The sequence below is a fragment of the Rissa tridactyla genome, chromosome 2 (genome assembly GCF_028500815.1).
Source record: "Rissa tridactyla isolate bRisTri1 chromosome 2, bRisTri1.patW.cur.20221130, whole genome shotgun sequence".
Lineage (NCBI taxonomy): Eukaryota > Metazoa > Chordata > Aves > Charadriiformes > Laridae > Rissa > Rissa tridactyla.
The window spans coordinates 2138978-2164796 of record NC_071467.1 but is presented as its reverse complement, the minus strand read 5'-3'; the positions used below and the strand labels follow the sequence as shown (position 1 = coordinate 2164796).

The following is a 25819-nucleotide window of genomic DNA, read 5'->3' as shown; positions in this document are numbered from 1 at the left end:
TTAACAATATGCTTTGATGTAGTTCTTTGACATGGATCCTCTGAAGCCTCAAAAAGGGCTGAGCTGTCTTCAGTCCCAGTGAAGGCTTCAGTAGAGTGTCTTCCACCTGAGTATTTGTTTTCCTGAAACTCAGAGGGACTTCACAAACTCTTGCCGTGCAACGAATTCAAACCAGCAGCTGTATGTTGTTACCTGCACACACACAAATCCATGATAAGATGAGCCATGTCTTTGTAAAGCTGTGCTAAAAAGAAGCCATAATTTTTTTTTAATCTTTCCTGGCTGCTTCCCATCTCCTGGCTCTGGGGAGAGAGGACACAGGGGAAGGAAGAGGTGTTTGTAGTGTAAAAACAGCTGTCACTGTGTTTGGAGATGACATCCAAATCTGAAAAAGAAACAAACACCCAGGAGATAGTAAGACTGTCACACTTGAAGCAGAGGAGGAAAGACATCCTAGTGAGGAAGGGAGAGTTAATAGCAAGACATCTGACTTCTACCCAGAGAAAAGAAAGGATTTTAAATGAAGTGCTACAGGCCACCAGCCGTGGCCAGCTTGGGAAAAGGATCAAGTTTATCTTTGCCTTTGAGCAATGCAACTAGAAAGTGGCCTTTTTACCTAATGATGTCCTCAAATCATAGAAGGGTTTTCTACAAGCCCACATTTGCTGTGATGGCTCTGTGCAAAAATGTAAAGGGCCGGTTGGAGTTCCTCATGAATAAGAAATCAGTCTAGGAGGAGTGGCTGAGGGAACTGGGGTTGCTTAGCCTGGAGAAAAGGAGGCTGAGGGGAGACCTTCTCGCTCTCTATAACTACCTGAAAGGAGGGTGTAGAGAGGTGGGGGTCGGTCTCTTCTCCCAAGTAATAAGAGATGGGACAAGAAGAAATGGCCTCCAGTTGTGCCAGGGGAGGTTTAAGATGGATATTAGGAAAACTGTCTTCACCAAAAGGGTTGTCAAGCATTGGAACAGGCTGCCCAGGGAAGTGGTTGAGTCACCATCCCTGGAGGTACTTAAAAGATGGGTAGATGTATTGCTGAGAGACATGGTTTAGTGGTGGACTTTCCTTTCCTTTCCATGAAGCCCACCAACCTGCGGAGCTCAACCATCCTCCACCCCACCAGCAGGGAGCTGGGTCCCATACCCTGCAGTACTCAGGGGGAGGGCAAAGATGCTTTTTTCAAGCTGAGAAGTCACAGGGACCTGAGCCAGGGTGGTGGGATCCATCCCACAGAGGGCACAGCTGTCCCCCAGCCTCTGAACCATGATGCCAGCAGTATTTGGGCTGGGAGCTGTGGGACTGGCTGTGTTTTGGAAATGCCAGGACAGTGGGAGCACGTGCTTGTGGGACTCTACGCGTGGGTGGATGGATGTGCCTGTGTTATTGTTTCTCCTTAGTTGCTCAATAATCTCACTTGTTTACTTTGGCATGATCTTGAGAGCCCGGGAGCCAAAGGGAGAGTTAATGGGTTTTATGGTATCCTGTAATCACGCAAACCTTGAAATAACACGTGACAACATTCATTAAGGAGGAGTAGGTATGTGTAAGATTAATGAGGCTTTTAGGAGATGCTTTATTTATAGTCAGGCAGCAGCTAGATGTCAAGCACTATCTACACCCCCCAAGAAGTCAGCAGCTGATTGTCTCCAAGGTGCTCATGCTTTGTTTTTGGGAAGGACTGACATGTTACAGAATCACAGAATTGCCTAGGTTGGAAGGGACCTTTGAGATCATCTAGTCCAACCATCAACCTAACTCTTACAAGAACCATGCAAACAAACAAACCAAGCAAAAATGTTTGACAACCCTTTTGGTGAAGACAGTTTTCCTAATATCCAGACTAAACCTCCCCTGGTGCAACTTGAGGCCATTTCCTCTTGTCCTATCACTTGTTACTTGGGAGAAGAGACCGACCCCCCTCACTACAACCCCCTTTCAGGTAGTTGTAGAAGCAAAAAGGTCTCCCCTGGCTAAACAACCCCAGCTCCCTCAGTTGTTCCTCATAAGACTTATTCTCTAGACCCTTCACCTCCTCCCAGACACAGCATTTAGGTAGAAAGAGCCCCAGTAAATGTCTCTGCTGTGACCTGGGTGCACCCAAGTCCCAAGACACTGACCATGTCACGGGGATGGGTGGCAGCAGGTTGCTGCATGACCTGCACTAACCCTGTCTGCAGCCCCAGCAAGTCCAGCACAGAGTCAGATCATCTTTTTCCTGATCACAGAAAGAGACATAGGGCCAAACTTTTTGGTTCCTTATTTCATAGAATCGCTTCTCTCCTTAAAACTCAGTATCTGCCCAAGTCCTGGGCCAAATCCTGCTATGGGTATAGGTCTGGAAAGACACAGCTAGTGGAGCTTGTCACCACTGAAGTAAACAGCTTTTAAAGCAAACCAGGTCCACGACATACCTGAGCTCTCAAAATGCAGTGCTGTTACTTCTAATGTTTTTTTTAATTCCTCACGAGGTTTTATTCCACTCTATTTTTGGAACTGAGATGTAGGTTTCCATTATAAATAGCTGCATATTCTAATTCAGGCTGATAACTAGGACAAGGATGCGCTGGGCATCCAGACCTTCATTTTGGGAGATGAAGACTGCAACGTTTCCAACCTAGCTTCAGGCTTTCTGTAAGATCCTTCTCTCAGGAAAACTAGTAGCTTTGCATCTGTAAAGTGTCCTGCACTCCCTGGATATGAATCAAATAAGAGCACAGAAACAAGGCTTTGAAGCTCTATAGCTGCTTTCCCTCTGAGGAGCTCAGTGTCTGAATTTAGACACAAGGACTTCAGCATCAAAGCTAGGTGATAAATATTCTTCCCATTTTATAGTCAGAGAAGCCATGTTGCAAGCCTGTGCATCCTTCCATGTGACACTCAACTAAAGCCCTTTGCAAAAATAAGAAACAAAGGCTCTATGTGGTTTGTGACCACTTCTAAATGACTAATTACTCCAAAGAAAATCAGAAGCAGGTTGCAAACATGTCCCAACAAACAGAAACAGTTCTGTTTGCAAGAAGAAATGTTGTTCATTGGTGAATAAGGGAGAGCTGATGGTTCAGGGCAACTATGAAGGATGTCTCAGTTCCCATCCCACCCTCATCCTACTGTAGCCTGGGGAAAGTCTGTCAACCTTTATAATTTACTGTGAGCTTTGGATCAGGACTTCAATCTACACGTTTCCGAGGTGTTTGTACAAAGTAATACTATGGCTCATGCTTCTGCCTTGGGGCTGAGGAAGGAGAGGACGGATCTGTGCTCATGTGGGCTCTGCTCATGTGCAAAGTAACAGCAGCTAGTGGAGAGATTAGCTGGATTGGACCCCACACCAGCCCTGCTTTTCCCAGGGGGTTGTGGACTACAGATCCTAGAGCTCCCTTCCAACCTCATCTGTGTTATAATTCCAGATCTGGATCCATACTGGGGGGCAACTCCTTGTTTTCTGCTTTACCCTCAAAACTCCTTTCATTATACACCAGTTGTTGTTGCTTACAGCTGGATATGTTTTCAAAAGTCAGCAATAGTCTTGATTCTTCCTCTTCAGAGGACTACAGAACAGCAGCTGTGCTGTACCTGTTGGCTTGTTTGTAAAGGGGAAGGTGAAGTTGCCATCAGGAGCAGAGATTTCCAAGTGCACAACTATTGACTAATGACACAGCTTTGCCCTGAAGGACATGAGTCATATTTACATAGTCATTAAGTGAAAGATAATCTCTTCTTGTTCTATGACCATGGGTATTCTTCTCTGATTGAAATACATCATCTAGACTTGTTTTAAAAACAAGTTTTCAAAAGAGCTTCCTGGATTTTACAAGTGTACAGAACTGCTTCCCTGCGTATGCATACACACAACTCTGCTTGCAAACTGTGACACTCATTCTGCTGGCCAAAGTGCCGTGGGACAAAGCTCTAGAGGGAAGGCGGGCCCAGGACAGCTGGTCAGTATTCAAGGATCACCTTCTCCATGTCCAGGAGCAAACTATACCAACAAAGAGAAAGGCAGGAAAGAATGCTAGGAGACCTGCCTGGATGAACAAGGAACTCCTGGACACACTGTCACACAAAAAGAAAATTTATAAGGAGTGGAAGAAAGGACAGCTGGAATGGGAGGAATATAAGGAAGCTGTCTGAACAGCAAGAGACCTGGTGAGAAAAGCTAAAGCTCAGTTGGAATTAAATCTAGCCAAAGAGATCAAGGGAAAGAGCAAAAATTTCTATAGGCGTATTAATGGTAAGAAGAAGACTAGGCAGGGTGTGGGCCCCCTCAGAAAGAAAACGTGGCAGCTGGTGACAAGTGACATGGAGAAGGACGAGGTTCTCAATGACTTCTTTTCCTCAGTCTTCACTTGCAAGGGTTCCAGCCACACTCCCGGAGTCACAGAATACAATGGCAGGGGTTGGAAAGAACTGCCCATTGTAAGTGAAGATCTGTTGAACCTGAAAGTGAACAAGTCCATGGGACCCTATGGGATACACCCATGCGTACTGAAGGAGCTGGCGGATGAGGTTGCTAAACCACTCTTTATTATATTCCAAAAGTCAAGGCAGTCTGGTGAAGTCCCCACTGACTGGAAAAGGGGAAACATAATCCCCATTTTCAAAAAGGGAAAGGAGGAGGAACCCAGGAACTATAGGCCAGTCAATCTCACCTCTGTGCCTAGTAAGATTATGGAGCAGATCCTCCTGGAGGCACTACGGAGGCAGAAGAATAACAAAGAGGTGACTGGGTACAATGAACACGGCTTCACCAAGGGCAAATCCAGCCTGACAAACCTGGTGGCCTTCTGTGAGAAGCTCACAACATCAATAGACAAGGGGAGAGCAACTGACGTCATTTACCTGGACCTGAGCAAAGCCTTTGGCACTGTCCCCCATGACATCCTGGTCTCCAAGGTGATAAAATGTGGCTTTGATGGACTGACAATTCAGTGGATAAAGAACTGGCTTGATGGCCACACCCAAAGAGTGGCCGTCAATGGGTCCTTGTCCAAGTGGAGGCCAGTGACAAGTGGAGTCCCTCAAGGATCAGTACTGGGACCGGTCTTGTTTAACATCTTCGTCAGCGACATGGACAGTGGCATTGAGTGCACCCTCAGCAAGTTTGCCGAAGACACCAAGCTGGGGGGGGGGGCTGACACGCTGGACGGAAGGGATGCCATCCAGAGCAACCTTGACAGCCTGGAGAGGTGGGCCCATGCCAACCTCATGAAGTTCAACAAGAACAAGTGCAAGGACCTCCATCTGGGTCGGGGCAATCCCAAGCACCGATATAGGCTGGGCAGTCACTGGCTTGAGAGCAGCCCTGAAGAAAAGGACTTAGACTTGGGGGTGCTGGTGGACGAGAGCCTCAACATGAGCCGTCAGTGCGCACTAGCAGCCCACAAAGCTAACCGGATCCTGGGCTGCTTTAAAAGAAATGTGGCCAGCAGGTAGAGGGAGGTGATTCTCCCCCTCTATTCCACTCTCGTGGGACCCCACCTGGAGTACTGCGTCCAATTCTGGAGCCCCTACTACAAGAAAGATATGAACGTGCTGGAAGGTGTCCAGAGAAGGGCCACGAGGATGATCAGAGGGCTGGAGCACCTCTCCTATGACGACAGACTGAGAGAGTTGGGGTTGTTCAGTCTGGAGAAAAGAAGGCTCCAAGGAGACCTTATAGTGGCCTACCAGTATCACGGAATTCACGGAATTCACGGAATTTTTCAGAGTTGGAAGGGACTTCTAGAGATCATCTAGTCCAACTCCCCTGCTAGAGCAGGATTGCCTAGAGCACATTACTCAGGACTGCATCTAGGTGGGTCTTGAAAATCTCCAGAGAAGGGGACTCCACAACCTCCCTGGGCAGCCTGTTCCAGTGCTCTGTCACGCTCACCATAAAGAAGTTTTTTCTCATATTTGATCGGAACTTCCCATGTTCTAACTTGTGCCCATTGCCCCTCATCCTGTCACTGGGAACCACTGAAAAGAGTCTGGCTCCATCCTCCTTAGACCCACCCTTTAGATACTTGTCAACATTAATAAGGTCCCCCCTCAGCCTTCTCTTCTCCAGGCTAGAGTCCCAGCTCTCTCAGCCTTTCCTCCTAAGGAAGATGCTCCAGTCCCTCAATCATCTTTGTTGCCCTACGCTGGACTGTGTCCAGTAGTTCCCTGTCTCTCTTGAACTGGGGAGCCCAGAGCTGGACACAGTGTTCCAGTTGTGGCCTCACCAGTGCAGAGTGGAGGGGGAGAATGACCTCCCTTGACCTGCTGGCCACACTCTTCCCTATGCAGCCCAGAATTCCGTTAGTATCTTAAGGGGCCTACAAGAAAGCTGGTGAGGGACTTTTTAGGATGTAGGACTAGAGGGAATGGATTAAAACTAGAGAGGGGTCAATTCAGATTGGACGTTAGGAAGAAGTTCTTCACCATGAGGGTGGTGAGACACTGGAACAGGTTGCCCAGAGAGGTGGTGGAAGCCCCATCCCTGGAAGTTTTTAAGGTCAGGCTGGATGGGGCTCTGAGCAACCTGAGCTAGTGGGAGATGCCCCTGCCCATGGCAGGGGGGGTTGGAACTAGATATCTTCAAGGTCCCTTCCAACCCTAACAATTCTATGACTCTATCATTCTATGGTTCTGGGTACAACTATCCAGGTATTATTTTTTTTTGCAGGAGGTTAATGTAACACTGCATTACTAAAGGTGAGTCTCTCCTGGCTTGATCAGAAAAGTGCATGGAGAAACACAGCAAATGAGAACAGCCATGCATAATAAATAAGCGGAAAATGAGATGAGGTCCTGCTGTGCAACTCTGTGGACAGCAGGGAATTAGAGTGATGCTCTTCCAGAGGGGACAGACTGCGGTTCAAGTTGTCAGCAGCAACAAAGTTCATGTTTATGCAGGGACTTAAAAGGAAACCTCCATGCCTCCTCCTACGGATATTACTGAATGGCTCTGCAGTCTCAGCAGGAGGTCATAAATGCCTTGGCCTCCTGAAATGCTTCCTCTAAGGATGAATTAGCAAGCACAATGGATTCATACTACTCTGTGATGATTGAAAGCACGACCCAGGTCCATGCTTCTCATGCCTTTCAGAGGCAGTTGTGCCAGGTCCCAAACCTGGAGCATTCTGGCAGGGGTATTTGATGCCTCCCAGTTTCCTTGCCTGCGCTATATCATGGAGTCACGAAGCTGGATTTTACCTGGAGGGCTTCCAAGCAGAGCACTCACCTGCCCAAGCAGTGCACTCCCTTTGCTGTGCCACTGGGGAAAGGGAGAAAACACAATATATTCAGAGAAATATGTTGTAGGTATCTTAGTTCTGCATATATGATGGTGTGTTCATCAAGAGTCCTGGCTGATACCTGCTGCTCCCTGGGGAAACCTGTCTTAGTCGGCTCCAAATCCCAGGGGGAGGTCTCTCGGGCTGGTAGTTGAAGCAAGCAGCTGCAGCCAGATTGGCCTACAAAATTCATCACCGAGCTGAGCTAGGAAGAGAATGCAGATCACTTTGTGAGACATTCACATTAATAAAAAATTGGGTAGCAACTCATCCCAGCCCCATACAAGTGTTGGATGGATGTCTATGCAAAGCTAATCTCTCAAAAGTCCTGCCTGATTTTCTCAGACAGCTTCTGGACATGTCAAGTTATCCATCTCAGCGTGAAGCTCTCCTTGCCTTGCATCTGTAACATGAACCACGTCCCTCTGCCAGCATTTCAAAACACTTGCTGGGTTATCTTACAAAATTAATTATTTTTGTTTGTTTGTTTTTAAAATAAACAGCCCACTTTCCACTTCCGCTATTGTTGCAAGGGATAGGCAAAGAAGCTCCATGAAATGTTTACACAGAGCTCAGATACAAAGTATGCTAAGTTGTTCTTTTTTATTTCCAGAATCTAAAATTCCCAGCTTATTTTTACTCTCAAAACTTTTCTAAACAATTTAATTATTTTGATTTTTCACTAGGTTGGGCAAAGCTGGAAAAATTTCACTCTTCTATTCAAAAATTTCCATCAAAGACCAACCATAATTCTAGGAATTACTAGGGAAAATATTACCCAAAATATCAGGAGGTTCAGAATCTTCTTGGGAATGAAGAAAAATCCCAATCTAACTGGAAATTACATGAAACTCGTCTTCCTACTCATCTCAAGCTACAAGCTATTGTGCAGGAAGATATGTATGGGATTGTGAAGCAGCAGTGTGAAAGCAGCCAGGCTACTATTGTTGTTGTCCCATTTTGGGTGATGACACCTCATCACTGCGAAGTACCTGGTGGTACATCCCTGCATGTCTCTGTCCCAGTTCAAGCACCACGTGCTTTGGCAGATCCCACACACAGATGCAGGCTGGGAAGAGAATGGATTGAGAGCAGCCCTGAGGAGAAGAACGTGGGGGTGTTGGTGGATGAGAACCTCAACACAAGCCAACAATGCGTGCCCGCAGCTCAGAAAGCCCCCTGCATCCCAGGCTACATCCTCAGTAGCATGGCCAGCAGGGTGAGGGGGGGGACTCTGCCCCTCTGCTCCTCTCTGGGGAGACCTCCCTTCAGTGCTGTGTTCAGTTCTGAGGCCTCAGCACAGGAAAGACATGGACCTGTTGGAGCAGGGCCAGAGGAGGCTATGAAGATGATCAGAAGGCTGGAGCCCCTCTGCTGGGACGACAGGCTGAGAGAGTCAGGGTTTTTCAGTCTGGAGAAGAGAAGGCTCCAAGGAGACATTAGAGCTCCTTCCAGTCCCTAAAGGGGGCTCCAGGAAAACTGGGGAGGGACTCTGTATCAGGGAGGGGAGCCATAGAACGACGAGGAATGGTTTTAAACTGAAAGAGGGGAAATTTAGATTAGATATTAGGAAGACATTCTTGACTGTGAGGGTGGTAAGGCACTGGCCCAGGTTGCCCAGAGAAGCTGTGGCTGCCCCGTCCCTGGAAGTGTTCAAGGCCAGGCTGGATGGGGCTTTGAGCAACCTGTTCTAGTGGATGGTGTCCCTGCTATGGGCAGGGGTTGGAATGAGATGATCGTTAAGGTCCCTTCCCACCCAAACCATTCTGTAATTCTATAAAAAAGCAAGTTGATTGCTCTCTCAGCCCACCTGGGTTGTCTAACACAAAGTAGGCACTGCTGGACGTCAGGGATAGTGCTCTGATAGGACAGTGTGCTTCACACCCATGTACTCTCCTAGTAAAGGAGAGAAAAATGAATAAGAAGGAAAAACGTCATTTAGCTTTCTGGTTGAGGAGCTGAAAATCATAACAAATACTTCTACTTTGGGACACCAGTACTAGAAAGACATTGAGAAAACAGAGAAACTTCAGCAGATGTTTTCCAGGGTCTGGAGCCCAGGAGATACGAGGAGAGGCTGAGGGACTAGTTTTCTTCACCCTGGAGAAGAGAAGACGAAAGGAAAACCTTATTCCTGTCTACAACTACTCAATCGAAGTTATAGAGAAGACTGAGCCAGACTCTTCCTGAAGATGCACGGTGATAGGGTAAGAGGCAACAGACCCAAGGCATTGGGAGAGCTTAGGAGCAGAGGTCGTAAGTGAGCAAAATACTCATTCCTATACAAATGCAGGCAAACCTCCAGGGAGAATATAAGCCTTGAACAGCCCCCAGAGTGAGGAAGACCAGAAAAAATAGATGGACCTGGAGGTGAACTGGATGAGGAGAGAATTACATTTTAGCAAAAAAACGAACAAAAAAGACCTTCTGTGACTGTTGGGAGGAAATAAATATGCAGAGACGTAATTTCCAGGTGCAGCCTACACCAGATGAGTGGGAAAAGAGCTATACTAACTTTGCATGCCATGCTACCTGCTCCTTACAAGAGAGGTTCAGGTTAATGTTTAACCAGATAGCATTGTTCTGTGTTTTAGGACTCTGATTTGGTCTGGGGGTGTAACTACAAAACACAGTGCCTCACCCACACAGATTTTATGCTTTTCAGACCAGATCTCATCCAGAAGCTGTGATCCCTGCCCATAATAGCTGAAATACGGGAAACATGCTGACAAACTGGTCAGAGATCAAAGATGTGAAGCATCCATGGCCAATGAAGGGAGGGGAAGATTAGCCTCCTCCACATGTGGCTTGTCGAAGCGATGACAGCTACGCAGATGCACAAGTCAAAGTCATGGAGCACGAGCACTGAGAAGTGGCTGCAATCAGCTGTGTCTAATGCTTTTTAGCTGGTGGGGAACTCAAAAAATCTCTTTGGTTCAAGTGCATCATAAAAGGGAGGGCTGAAGCATGCGGCTGTGTGAAGAATTCTCTCTGTTTACCTCTAATGAAATCAGAGGACAGTCAGGGTGTTGGGACTTTCTGATTTTCTCCCAGGTGTCACCTTTTGTGCTCAGCCTAATTTGCCACATGCCTGCCTCTGTGGTTTTGGTATAGCTGGAGAAATCCCCACCAAGGATTGCTGTGCAATCACAGTTTATTTTCTTTCCCAGTGTATGCTTCTTGTTCTGGCTTGCAATGCCAGGCTTGGTACAAACGTGAAAAGACAATGAAAATAGGACCCATCTCCCCAAACCTTGGATATTTTTAATGCAGAAGGCTCCACTAGAACTATTCATTCAAGCTACTTTAACAGCCACCACTAAGAAATGGCCATTTCCAGTCTACTCCATCCTAGAGTAGATGTTAACTACAGGTCAAATTAATTGTACCCTCATCAAATTAATTGTGCCTCTCTGTATTTCCAATGCTTCTCAAGGCAGGCACAAGGAACGGCTGAAGTGTAGGTGTCTACACCATAATTCTGTCCCATTCTCAGTCACATCACTCTCTACAAAAAATATTTCCCCTTAGAGAGAATCCATCCAAGCATTTAGCAATCTGTTCCTTGTAAGTGGCTTCTGAGGTTAAAAATGTGTACCTGTATTCCAGTCTGAATTCGTCTGCCTTCAGCTTATAGTATCTTGTTCATAGAGTCATAGAATGGTTTGGGTTGGAAAGGACCTTAAAGATTCCAACTCTCTCAGTCTGTCTTCATAGAACAGATGCTCCAGCCCTCTGATCATCTTTGTGGCCTCCTCTGGACCCACTCCAATAGGTCCATGTCCTTCTTATGTTGGGGTCCCCAGAGCTGGAGGCAGCACTGCAGGTGAGGTCTTAGCAGATCAGAGGGGCAGAATCCTCTCCCTCGCCCTGCTGGCCATGCTGATGGGGATGCAGCCCAGGATGTAGTTGGCTCTCCGGACTGTGAGCACATATTGCCAGCTCACGTTAAGCTTCTCATCCACCAACATCCCCAAGTCCTTCTCCTCAGGGCTGCTCTCAATCCGTTCTCCACCCAGCCTGGATTTATGCTTGGGATTGCCCTGACCCACATGCAGGACCTTGCACTTGGCCTTGTTGAACTTCATGAGGTTCGCACAGGCACTTGTTATGCCATTGCTTGGTGGAGTGAAGAGTCCTATGTTAGCAGATTTCCTTTCCTCATGGAAGAACTTGCACTGCTCATCCTCAGTCTCATAATATGAGCATTTTCAAGCAGTGGTATGGCACAAAAGAAAAAAGGATAAAAGTTCTGCTTATTGTTTCTCTCCCCCATGTCCTGCCATGAGAAGCCCCAGGTCCAGAGAAGAGAGGTGACATAACCTTCTCAGCCTTGTGGTGTTATGTCCCATTGAAAACACTTACCACAATAATCCAAAGGGCTTTGGTGTCTCTCTAGTTCTTCAAATGTCTACCCACAACATCTAGCAATTTTCAAAATCACTGTTCCCTAGAATAAAATGTCCCTTGATTGTGAGTTTCTTGGATACCGTGAAGATGCCTTCAGTGTCAAGAGCTAGACTGATTGTATCCTGTGGAGATATTGATGTGCACCACAGACAAATAAGCAGCCCTTGAAATAAGGCCTATTTAAGAATTTGTATGCCTAATCAACTCTCCTACATACCCAGCTGAGAACTTCCATGTTTTTGTTAACACTCAAAATCTTGTTATAGGCAAAAATGAAACACATATGTAAAGGCAAGAATTTACTATTACCATGTATGAAATCTTAACAGTTTAATCAAAGAATCATGATTAGTGAAGATGAAATTATTATAGACATAAAAAGAAAAGAAATAATTACTATTAATAAAGTTTCAATAACAATTTGGTTAAATTGTTATACACAGACTTACTAGTTTCAAACATTGCTGTCTCCCACCTCACAGGGAGGTACGGTGAGCCGTTTGCATTCTGAGTCCTCCACTGGGAAGGGTATAGTGGTGGAAATGGATTCTTCTTCCTCAACCAAGGATCTACTGGGAGTCATTTTGATTCTGTTTGCTAAAACACTTGCTCCACCCCACAGAGGATTTTACCATGTATGGTGCATTTTACATTGGTTTGATATTAGCCCTTTGGTCTCTTTGCTATTCCTAAAGATGATTTTGTCCACCTCTAGATCTGCATTTCTTTGACTGTCAGTGAGTTGTTTATAGCCATGGGGTCTCTAATACCAAGCCACTGCCCCACCTCATATCACCCCATGCCAGCACTCCTCTGTGCCATGTCCTGCACCTCCATCTCTTGAGGCCTTGCTGTCATACCAGGTCTGTATTTCTTTACGTTGGAGTCGTAAATAGTTCATTCTGCATGCAACAACTCCTTGTTATGGCTATCTATGTAAACTTACAGTTGCAAAGATAACAAGATAACAGTTGCAAACAACAAAGATAAACAAAAGTAAAGGAATTTAGGCATAGCCACCTGGGCAATTAGTAAAACTGCTTTTACAGATGAGCAAATAAAAAACAAAGCTAAAGACAGGCCAAGTTCAGACAAAGCCAGACCAACAAGCCTCAGCCCTGAGGACTTGCAAACTCAATAAAAAGAGTGTAGCCTATTACAAGCAATGCCAGTATTGTGTTCACAGGGTTACAGAGGTATATCATCATTTCTTGCAATGGAGAGACAATGGTTTTTCTTCTGTGGACCTTTCTAGTGACATGCCTTTATCTCCATCAGCCAGATATGCTCCTCTCACCTTCCCAAGGTGGCTCAGTTTCAAGGATTTTCACTATCTCTGCCCATGACTTATACTCTCAGTGTCGATGACCGCAGTGGTATTTTTAGTATTGTTCTCTAAGATGACGATATAACACAATAATCCGGCTGCAGATGTATTTGTTTTTAAATGTACTCTGACATGATAATTTTGTGATGTTCTGGTCCATGACTGCACTGCTTATCAACCAACCCAGGGTAGCCTGAGACCAGTAACTCACGTCTGAGAAAGAGCAGTGCAGTGCAGTGAAAATCTGTGAAAATTGTATTTCTTTCTGAATTTTGTGAGTACATAATTAATGCTTGTTTCATGTGCAGAAGTGCCAACATAAATACACTTCTGGACAGTGAATAGGAAATGTCTAATATTTTTTCTATCCCTAACAAGTAAGTGAGTAACCAGGTATTTTAACCATGTCCTAATAAGTCCTTCAGTTACAACAATGTAAAATAAATGTGTCTCTCTTCAGCTTTGTTTGGAGAAAGAAGATAAAATAGGGTTTGTCACAAATGCCTACGGACAGAGATGAGGAAATATTTATCCACATATCTGGGCTCCAGCTTTACTTTCAGGGCAAATTCCATTTCTTCAGGCTGTAGAAGAAAGTTATCAGCTATGGTAAAGTGTCCCGGGCTTCTGGATGTAGCAAGCATCATTCCATGATGCAATGAAAAACAGAGAGGTGGCTGTGACAGAGACATGTGGCCATGAAGTGGCCTGTCACCATTGCGTTTTACCAGTGCGTGACAGACACTTCTGTTAGGTCTTAGCAGTAACACAGCAAGAACATGAAGTGTTAATTTCACGTCTTGGCATTTCTGCATGTCCTGGGACTGGTGAGAATATTTGACACCCTTCTTTACCCATGGGGTTCATTCAGGGTTGTTAATGGTTCTCTCTCTATTTCACTCGGTACCTGGAGTACAGATGGGTTTGTATATTCGTGGGTTGATGACCGATACCAGTTTGGGGCCCCTTACTACAGGAAAGACATTGAGGTGCTGGAGTGTGTTCAGAGAAGGGCAACAAAGCTGGTGAGGGGTCTGAAGTATAAGTCTTACAAGCAGTGGCTGAAGGAACTGGGTTTTTTTAGCCTGGAGAAAAGATTGAGAGGAGACCTTATCGCTCTCTACAACCACCAAGGAGATTGTAGCGAGGTGGGGTTTAGTCTCTTCTCCCAAGTAACAGGTGATAGGACAAGAAGAAATGGCCTCAAGTTGCACCAGGGGAAGTTTAAGATGGATATTAGGAATAATTTCTTCACGGAAAAGGTTATCAAGCATTGGAATAGGCTGCCCAAGGAAATCGTGGAGTCACCATCCATGGAGGGATTTAAAAGACATGTAGATGTGATGCTGAAGGACATGGTTTAGTGGTAACTTGGCAGTGTTAGGTTAACAATTGGACTCGATAATCTTAAGAATTTTTTTAACCAAAACAATTCTATGATTCTATAGATTTAGACAAGGGATCTTTGGCTTGGAAAAGAGCTACCAGGGTGGACATAGGGATATATAACAAATGGTGTAGGAAAGGTAGACAAGGAGTCTCACTACTGCTCATCTACGAGAACAAGGGGTCTGAATGAAACTGTGAGGCAGAGAGTTTGAAAGAGAAACAAACCACCTTTAATTAAATGGTGACATTAAGCCTAAAAGGGTGCTGTGAAGGCCAGGAGTGTGAACAAAGTCAACATGCAATAAGACATATTGGTGGTGTTTCACTGTTGGTTACTATACACAGTGGTCCTGATGAAGCCCCTGGGCCAGCAAAACCTGAGACTTCTGACTGCTGGAACTGGCAGATAAAAAAAGACAACCTCCATGTACCACCCTTGTGCAGCAGAAAGCCAAAAACATATCAAAAACCTCTGGGGACTGAGCTCTGGATGTAGTTCACAGGTAGAGCACTGCAAAGCACACACTGCCAGCTAGTGCAAGCCTGCAGCTTGTTTCCAAAGTCCTTCCATAGCCAAGGATGTGATTCCTCCACCCTGACCACTTACACAGTGTTGTTCCAGCAAAGGAATTATATTTGAGCAACCTGGGAGCTGTTTGTGAATCCAGAATTGCAGTTTGTTCCAAATTTTAATGGGAAGCAATGCAGGACGGGTGAAAATCATGGCTGAAATACCTACCACACTTTGCAGAATGCCTGGAAATGATGGTGGTTGCGCTCTGGTGATCTTAGTGGGTGCATCATAGGATTACAGGAAACTTGAGTTGGAAGGGGTATCTCAGGAGGTTTCTAATACAAGTTCTTGATCAAAGGTCTCAACTATGAGGTCAGCCAATGTCTTCATGCAGTTGAGTCATGTTCCAAGGATGGAAATTGTACCACCTCTCTTGGAAACCTGCTCTAACATATATGCTACATGGAAGACTTTAAATCACATCGTTATTGATTATTCCATATATCACAAACAGTGTGATAATTGGAGAGGATTATTCCATATATCACAAACAGAGTGATAATTGGAGAGGACATTTTTGCTGAATCTTGTAAAGGGGATTATAGGAAAATGAAGAACCAGACCAGGATGGATAACACCAAAATGGAGCCCTTACAAACACACATGGAATTGCAGATGATGCTCCAGAGGATTGAAGCAAGGGGGAAAGTCATTCCACTGAATTCCAAATTCAGGCCAGAACTGTTACAAAAATCACCCAGTCTTCCCAGTAAAGATAGTTTCATACCAGTGGAACAGGTAGAAGAAATGTTGATGGAAGGCTACTGCCAGTGGGGAATAATGTGAAAAGCTTTACACATCTTCTGGAAGAACTGACCACAATACCTAACTCATCTCACTGTATAAATAATACTGAAAGTTGGAACCAGAGTTTGGAAATATAAAATAAAATAAAATAATAAAATAAAAATATATTTATCAGAGGACATGCACACTATAAATAACTTTAGTGATCACTACAGTTTTGACACAACATTCTTTTTATTCTGCTCAAAAGGGTACAGAAAACAAGAGATTTTAGCCTCCTTGGATGAGATCACTGGCATGGGAAGTTTAGTCTCCTTCCTCATATTTTGGACACAAAAGTGTTTCCTTAATCTCTTGTGCACAAAGAAGGAGATCTAGACAAAAAAAAAGAGCCAGTACAAAACTGTGGGGTGGAGAAGACCTGTCACATAATTGAATTTCATCTGAGAAGATGGCCAGTTCCGCTATTCTGCTGGCTAACACCTGTGAAAAAAATGCTCTAAGGAAGTATGGAAAGCTCTTAGTGAAAGGTTTTTTGCTTTAAGCATACTTCATACAGCAATTTTTTTTTTTGTTCAAAACCAACCAACCAGACCAGCACAGCAAAGAAACTCCATGGTTAGTTTTGTAGGAGTTGTCGAAGAGTCAATTCAAAAATTTGTGTCAGGACTTCCTGAGTTTTGCTTCTCTCTTGGTTTTGGCAAAAGGGCAGGTACTGAAAAAAAACAATTTCTAGGAGCTGCTGAGGATCATCCATGAAGCATCCAAATGGAAAGCTGGGCTGGCAGGGGTTTATTGTCTTCTTCATTGGGTTCTTCAGCATGAAAGACCTCCCCATCAGCTCCTCACAGTCTAGTCCAGAAGAGGGCACAAAGGGAACTTGCTAGCATCCCAACTGGCAAAAAGCTCATCCTTAAACTACCTGCACCATCAATGTTGCACAAGTCAGAGTAACAGCAGGAAACTGGGCGAGTCATACCAATCTCGTCCACATCGGATGGGATGCAGACAGAAGAGCACATTTTGGTGACTGTCGAGACTCCCATGAAGGGATAAACTACAACAAAGAAAGAAAGAAGGAACAGTTATGAACGGGACGAATGGAGGAGAACTGACCTTATGCCTAGTGAAACATTAGCTGCCTCACCACCAAAGTCTTAGCTTCAGTTCAAACACAATTGGTCTACTTCCTACTAGTAATATAAAAAACAGTTCCCACTGAGTGGCCACAAGCTGAACAGCACCTTGTATTCTCTGTGTCCTTTCTGGATCAGTTCGATGCTTCAGGAGGTCAATTAAGCACTTTTTCTGCCTCTATTTTGATTCTTACTCACTATCTCCTGTCTCTCCCATGTGCAACCGGAGCCTTTTCAGCAGGACCATGCAAAAGAGAGCATCTTTGCAGTGCATTTCTTTATTTGCACAGCTTATGACTTGTAGGATCACCAGTCAGACTGAAGATACATTCCTGAGAGCTCCAGAGAACTCAAGGGCACTTCTATTTTGTCTCCAAATGACCAGAAGTTGGTATTCCCACCTTGCTGATCTTGGCTTATCTCTACTGGCCTCTCTACTCCACCCAGCTTTCATAAACAGTTCTTGGGTTGAGAGAGCACTGTTTAACACACATCCATTTTGCAAGTCATGCAAATGGTCTGGAGAGCTAGAACTCTTTAGCTCCACGCCTCCAGCTCAAAGCAACCTGTTATTTCTAACCATGCTCAACACTGAGCATTAACTATGTGCTTGCGTTCACTAAGCATTCACTCACATGAAGATTGCTTTCCACAACATCAGGAGACTGCTCTCTGCCCCACGGATGCTCCTTTCCAGGCTTATGTATTTAAGTGGGAAAAGGTACTGCTCCCCACACCAGCAGTCGTCACTGTAGAAACACTGACTCATATTAAAAATATGGATAAAGAAGTAATTGCCCTTACCGTCCTCCAGGGAATACATGGTTGTCTTGCACATGGTTTCATTCTTTGTGCAGTTCTGGGTCTTCATGCACTTATCAACAGCGGTAGGTTCATGACAAGTGTAACATTGCAAGGCTTGCGCTGCAAGGAGGAAAAACATGAAGTTGACCTCAGTGTGGACCACCAGATTCTGTCCGTGCCCCTCCAGGTACTTCTGGGGAGGGTATCTTTCCAAAATATTCATACTGAGAACAGGAATGGGATAGTAAAATCTGTTTGTACCAATGGGAATGAGAAATACAGTAGTCTGGTGGTCAAAGCACAGCTTCAGATGTAGGTTTGGATCCCTTGTAACAAGTCAAGCAGGACCGAGCCACGCACACAGAAGGTCCCATGATACAGGAAAGTCCTATCAACACCAAGCTGCTGAATGTTTGGGGCACAAAAATGGTCCTTCTGCTCTTGCTTTGTTGTTGGGGGTTTGGTGGGTTGGCTTTTTTTGTAAATAGGTCTTAAGTAGTCCACAAGAGAGTTTAAGGGTAATTTTATTTAATTGTTGGATCTGCACCCTAGAACGTGCAGTAAATATGGGCTGAAAGTGCCAGGACATCCCAATACCAATAAAAATGAAGAGGGTGATAAAAAAAATTAATAAAAAATGCAGGAGTAAATTCATGAAAATAGAGTGGAGGAGCTGCTTGGCTCACCTTCTTCTGCCTTATCACCATGAAGGTAATTGGGTTGCCTAAGACAGGGCTGACTGTTCTGTGTGGTGGCTGGATGCCAGCAGACAGACTTTGCAAGATGTGACATCTCAGCACTTGAATTCTTTGAAAATCTTGCCCCAGGTGCCACCAGCATCCTAAGACATGTAGGGACCCAGGAGAAGTCAAATATTTCAACTGTGCAATTAACCAGGTGTTTTTATTTTAATCATTATCATAATTAGTCAAAAGGCCCTGCTTCACATGTTTATGACTAGTATCTAATTCTTCTGCTTGCCAACCAACCACATCCCCAAATTCCTTTAATCTGTGTTATTCCCACAGGAGAATAAACACACTTGTAGCCGGTTTACCTCAACCCTGTTCTTACTTTGCATCTGCTTTTCTCCTTGACTTTGCGTTAGCAGAGCCTCAGAAAGAGATCATAGACTCATTCACGAATTCACACAATTACAGAATGGTGGAGGTTGGAAGGGACCTCTGGAGATCATCTAGTCAGTCCTGCCTAAGTAGGATTATCTAGAGCCAGTTGCCCAGGACTGTGTCCAGCTGGGTTTTTAATATCTCCGAGGATGGAGGCTCTACAACCTCCCTGGGCAACCCGTGCCAGTCCTCAGTCACCCTCACAGTAAAAATGTGTTTTCTGATGTTCAGAGGGAACTTGGTGTGTTTCAGTTTGTGCCCATTGCCTCTGGTCCCGTCACTGGGCACCACTGAAAAAAGCTTGGCTCTATCTTTTGTGCACCCTCCCTTCAGCTATTTATACACATTAATAAGATATCCCCCTGAGTCTTCTCTTCTCCAGGCTGAACAGTCCCAGCTCTCTCAGCTTTTTCTCAGAGAAGAGATACTTCAGTGCCTCCACCATCATTGTGGCCCTTTGTTGGATTCTCTCCATTATGTCCTTGTCTCCCTTGTACTGGGGAGCCCAGAAGTGGACACAGGCCTCCAGGTGTGGCCTCATCAGTGTTGAGTAGAGGGGACGATCACCTTCCTTGACCTGCAGGCAATACTTCATCTAATGCAACCCAGGATACCACTAGCCGCCTTTGCTGCAAGGGCACATTGCTGGCTCTTGTTCTACTTGGTGTCCACCAGGACCCCCAGGTCCTTTTCAGCAGAGCTGCTTTCCAGGTGGATGGCCCCCAGCATATATTGGTGCATGGGGTGGTTCCTCCCCAGGTGCATGACTTCGCACTTCCCCTTGTTGAATTGCCTGAGGTTTCTGTCAGCTGAGTTCTCCAGCTTGGCAAGGTTCCTCTGGGTGGCAGCACAACCCTCTGACATACCAGCCTCTCCTCCCAGTTTTCTGTCATCGGCAAACTTGCTGAGGGTATGCTTTGCCCCATCATCCAGATAGTTAACGGCAATGTCAAAAAGAACTGGACCCAGTATTGGCCTCTGGGGTACACCTCAAGTTACTAGCCTTCAAGTAGATTTTGTACCCATGATCTCCACCCCCTGGGCTCGACCATTCAGGCAGTTTTCAATCCACCTCACTGGCTCTCATCCAGTTCATACTTCAACAGCTTGTCCATGAGGATCTTATGGGAGACAGTGTCAAAGAATCATAGAATCATTTAGGTTGGAAAAGACCCTTGGGATCATCGAGTCTAACCATCAACCCCACTCTGAAAAGGTCTCGCTTACACCATATCCCCTAACACCACATCTAAACAAGTCTTAAACACATTGAGGAATGGTGACTCCACCACCTCCCTGGGCAGCCTATTCCAGTGTCCGACCACTCTTTCTGGGAAGAATTTTTTCCTAATGTCCAGCCTAAACATACCCCGCTGCAGCTTGAACCCATTCCCTCTTGTTCTATCGCTAATCACCTGTGAGAAGAGACCAGCACCAACCTCTCTACAATGGCCTTTCAAGTAGTTGTAGAGAGTGATGAGGTCTCCCCTCAGCCTCCTCTTCCTCAAACTAAACAGTCCCAGCTCCTTCAATCGCTCCTCATCAGATTTATTCTCCAGGCCCTTCACCACCTTTGTTGCCCTCCTCTGCACTCGCTCCAGCACCTCGAGATCTCTCTCGTATTGAGGTGCCCAGAACTGGACACAATATTCAAGGTGTCGTCTCACCAGTGCTGAGTACAGGGGGACAATCACCTCCCTCCTTCTGCTGGTCACACTATTTCTAATACAAGCCACGATGGCATTGGCTTTCTCGGCCACCTGGGCACACTGCTGGCTCATGTTCGGCCGCTTGCCAATTAGAACCCCCAGGTCCTTTTCTGCCAGGCAGCTCTCCAGCCACACTTCCCCAAGCCTGTAGCTATGCAAGGGGTTGTTGTGGCCCAAGTTTAGGACCTGGTACTTGGCCTTGTTGAAGCTCATTCCATTAGTGTTGGCCCATAGATCCAACCTGTCCAAGTCTCTCTGTAGAGCCTCCCTATCCTCATGCAGATCAACACTACCGCTTAACTTGGTGTCATCTGCAAACTTGCTGGTGATACACTCTATGTCCTTATCAAGGTCATCAATAAAGACGTTAAACAGAAATGGTCCCAACACTGAGCCCTGAGGGACGCCACTTGTGACCGGCCGCCAGCTGGATTTAACTCCATTGACCACCACTCTTTGGGACCGCCCATCCAGCCAGTGCCTGATCCAGCAGATCGTATGCTCATCCAGGCCATGAGCTGCCAGTTTTTCCATGAGAATTCTATGGGGAACAGTGTCAAATGCTTTTCGAAAATCTAGGTAGATAATATCCACAGCCTTTCCCTCGTCCAATAATCGAGTCATCTTGTCATAGAAGGAAATCAGGTTCATCAGGCAGGACCTGCCTTTCATAAACCCATGCTGACTAGGCCTGATCCTCTGGTTATCCATTATATGATTTGCAGTGGCACTCAAGATGATCTGCTCCATGACCTTCCCTGCTACTGAGGTCAGACTGACAGGTCTATAGTTTCCCTGGATCCTCCTTCCTGAACTCCAGGTAGGCAGTATCCACTGCTCTCCAATCATCTACCAGGCCAATCATTTCATCATAGAAGTTTATCAGGTTGGTCAAGCACTACTTCCCTTTGGTGAAGGATCTGGATGCACAGAGAAGCCAGACTTGAATGTGAGTTGCAGCAGGGAGAATTTCTTCTGGTACTGTCCGCTCTGTCAGCTCTTTCCAAAGACTAGGAGCTCTCGGCTAGGAGAATGTCCAAGAGGGAAGGAACTGATTCCATCAAATTTACTGAGCCCTGAGAACAAATTAAGCACAACCCTTCCCCTATGCTGACATTCTGGTTTCATGAGAAGAATGTGTAAAAAGTTATTTTAAAAAGATGACAGTGGACATAATAATAGACTCCTTGGGACATGTGCCGCTTTAGACACAGACCATAAAAAGGACTTTGGTACCCAAGTCCCCAAATCTAGTCCAAGGTAGCTCACCCTGCCTCGTCACTCACCAGTTCCTAGGTGCTCTTCATCACCTCCCTGTTGAGCTGCAAAAGGCCTTGCAAGCCTGCAGGTGCCAAGTAGCTCCTAGACATGCAGAACAACCACAGCCCAAGTCCTTCAGTACCTAAAGTCCTTTGAAGTGAAGAGTTTCTGGAAAGACACAGTGAAGAGCCCAGATTGCTATGCTCTCTGAGATAAAAATAATAAGCCAAAATAGTGTCTCATATTTCCTATCACCAAGGAAACTATTTTTGGACAAGCTTTTAAGGACACTTAGCTCTGCAGGCCTTTTTGAGGAACCCAATGCTTGATCTAGGTCTTGTCTTCCACCCCCTAGCAGACACATGAATGTGTGTGCTTTACAGGCATAGCAACTCATTTTGGTACCATCACAGACCAGCAGCCCTTCTTGGTCTAGAAAGAAGTTCTTACCCCATCTGTGTGACATCTGTGTGACCCTTTAAAACCCATTAAAATAGAAAAACAATTCAGCTCATCTCAGCACATCTAAAATGGAGTGTCATAACAGCAGGCTCAGGCAAGCAAGCCGCCTTATGAAAACAGATAATGCAACTTCACCCTAACTAGTAAGCCAGAAAGAGCCCTTTTATAAACAGACACAGCAATTATCTTGCTTGTATTCAAAGCAAACATTATTATTCTGTTTTGCCCATTGTGAATTGATGTTTTGTTTGCATTAATTCTACGTCTGTCAGCTGTCAAATGCATCTTTAGGGAGGAAGCTTCGTCATTATTCCCAGATTTCATGATACTCATCACTGGACAAGTCAAAGCCACAGCATTTGTGTTCCTCTTTGGAAAAAAAAAAAAAAAACAAAAAACAAACACAAACAAACAAAAAAACCCACCAAAATATAAGCACAAAGGATATCAAATTAAAAGAACATTGTCCCCAACTTGTGCAAACCCAGTTTTTTCATTAACCTTACTGAGACTATCAGGTTCAAACACAGCTAAATATCTTAATAGAAGCTATAGCTATGAGTTGTGTTGGTTTTTTGGTTTTTTCCCGAGATGGAAAAGACAGCAGATTAGGAAGTGATTAACACAGTAAAATAATCAAAAGCTGGAATGAAACAACTTTACTTCTGCAAATGAGGCAGCTCCTCAGCAACAATAGTCAGCTGGCACCTCACAGAGCAGGGAAGAAACACCATGACTTAGGGACTTGAAGACTTGTGGTCTAAAAGCCCTGTTTTAAGCAAGCTTTGGAATATCTAGTTGATCTATTTGTGAAAGGTAGATACTTGTGAAGATAACAAAACTGTAGTGGTCCTTTTTTGTTTTAAGAGCTTATGAACTTGCACATAGACAAGTAGACATGCAGTAGCTTAAAATGAAATTACACTATAAAATGGAATAGTGACATATTAGAAGCCTTCTTTAAAAGAGAAGGTAAACATAAAATGTTAAAATATTTCAATGTAGTTATAACACATTCTTTTCCGAGTGCTGAAATCAAAAGAGGAGATAAAAAAGCAGAAAATCTCGGAATTTCTTAGAAGAGATTTTACTAGCTTCACTTGGATATTGGCAGATCACCCATCCTTCAACCCTGACTGTCTTTCCAGGACATGACAAAATTAATTACACAGATTCCACTCATGCTCAGAAGAAAGCTTGGAAGAATTGCAGATACCTCATGGTCTTATCCCAACTTTGCAGAGGAGAGAATGTGCAGAAGAAAATTCTGGTTGCTATATTCACTGTGAAGTTTCCAAAATCTGCCAATGTTTGCCCTCCAAAGCAAAGCATCCATCCTGACTATCACTACGTGAATGGGGCAGGGAAAGAGGGACGGACCAAAATGAGAAATGTGGCAGCACTGGGTCACAGCAGGAGCTTCTCCTCCCCATCTACCCAACTCTTGACAAAGTCTTATTAAGTAGGATGACAAAACTAGGTTGGTGAGTCAATCCTACACTAAATCTGTATCCCACCCCATTCCTTTCCTGATCCATTCTGCCTTTCAGATTCCTACCTGTCCCCTAAGGAGATCTGTCTATAAAGTCCCCTTCACTCCTCTATTAAATAATGATGTTCCTCTCTGAACTGCTGGCTCTCCATTGACAAGCAGACATGAATCCCCAGAATGAACAGGGTATAATGATGAAAGGAAAGATCTTCTGCTCTGGAGACCAGTGATGACTGATCTCTACTGTATCAGTTGTGGTGAGCATAGGAAGCTCCCATTGATCTTGACACAACACAAGCACCCCAAGGCTTTGAATTACCAATGACCAGAGCCAGGACACATGTCAGAGACAACAGGACAGTCGGTGAATTACATAAAGACAGGGCTACTGTTACAGCTCTGGGTCTGCCTCTCCAAACAGCAGCTGTGTTCTCTCCAAAAATCCTCCAAACCCCCCTTCTTTCTCCACCCACTTGTCCCTTCCCTGCAGAATCTGCTCTACAGACCCAAAGATGGAGGAAGAAAAAAGTCCTTACATAAAAGAAGGAAATAAATACGAAGGAAAAAATCCTAATGTAGCTCCACATCCCAGCTAGGCATAGATAAAATCAGACTCTACACTGTCTGGATCTGGAAGAGTTTTGCCGAGCGTGTGAATACGTCAATTAACAACCACATCTCCTGCTTTGACCCGACACAGGATTTACCTTGCACATCCAGGCTAACACCAACTCTGAGCTTAGAAACAGCATTATAAAATAAGTTTTTATGCAAGAAGTTACTCCGGTGGCAGCATCAGGGGATGGGGAGTCTACGCCAGGGTGTCCTGTCCACTATGCAGTCACCTTCCACCATTAGAGGTTATGGCATGACCACTCATGTAGGACTGCCTGTGATGAGGGGAATCTCTACTTCCTAGGGAATGAAAACACCCTCCATGTTTGGCTTTGTGGAGCGGGTAATGAAGAAGAAACAACTGAATCGCACTGATGAAAATGGAGGGGTAAGGTTTGCATGGCATCCCTGTACAGACTGGACTCATGGGGCTTTTTCCCTCCCTCCACATCGCAGATGGGTCACCCCCAATATCAGGCTGCTGTTGGCTGCCCACCTTGACTGTATTTCAAGCCTACCACCTCCAGACAGGTGGCAGACAGCGACCATGGGGACATAGGGCCAAAATGGACAAAATGTCCATGGGGACAAAAAGGAGGGAGGGAGGATGGTGGTGGGTCACTCCCTGTGGTGACAAACTCTCAAATCCTCCTGCAATTGTGGAATGTCCCCAGGACACCTCACACTTGTTTGTTTTCCAAGGTGGCCCGCCAAAATTGTCTTTGACTTCATCCAAACCACAGTGTGTTACTAAACAGAGCTGGAAATATCAGCTGTGCAGTACCTGAGCCACCAGCTTAGTGTCCCAGACCATCTTTCTCACTTCTAGTGGCTGAAGTTTAATAAACAGCACATGCAGCATATAATTAGAGAGAGCCGCTATGCACACTGCCTTAACTGGCTAGCTGGCTTCAGGGTTAAATATCAAAAGAGGAACAGAAATATTTAAAGAAAAAGCAATAATCCCCCTGCCCCCAGAATAAGAAAGTCAGATGTAATAAGAACAGTAAAAGGTGAGAGCTGGAAATTGCATTAAAGAAATGAAATGATATAATCACACTTTGTCTTGTAACACTTCCTAAAGAGCTTTAACTAACAATCCCAATGAGACCATAATGATCCTGAACATATGGTTGGACTAGATGATCTGAAAGGTCCCTTCCAACCTAGGCAATTCTACGATTCTATATGACAGGCCAGAAATATTCCAAAGACAAATTTTTTGCTGAAAACTGCTCAAAATGGGAGGCATGGACTTCAGAGGGATCAGGATGTATCCCATCCTGTCATGCTGCATCTCCTGCAGCTCCTGTAGGAGTTTGGATAAATCAGAGCGGGAACTTACCGAACTCCATGCAAGCAACGGCAACCAACAGAAGAGACAGAAACACCTTCATCTTGCACGGACCCTCGTCACCTGGTCACTGAGCTGCCACCTCTCTTCACCACAGGCTTTAATGGGACACCCCCTGGTGGCTTGCCATGTACTTATTCTGACCCAAGATCCAAT

At 45.1% G+C, this 25819-nt stretch overlaps 1 protein-coding gene across 1 annotated transcript; it reads right to left on the bottom strand.

Moving 5' to 3' along the window:
* Nucleotides 1–16549: 16549 nt before the first annotated feature.
* LOC128906089 (ly6/PLAUR domain-containing protein 2-like) lies at nt 16550–25706 on the bottom strand. The gene is made up of 3 exons (XM_054192943.1): nt 25655–25706; nt 17645–17764; nt 16550–16761 (listed from the first exon to the last, which is right to left on the bottom strand). The coding sequence occupies exons 1-3, from the start codon at nt 25704–25706 to the stop codon at nt 16550–16552; spliced, it is 384 nt and encodes a 127-aa protein (XP_054048918.1).
* Between the last annotated feature and the right edge of the window lie 113 nt (nt 25707–25819).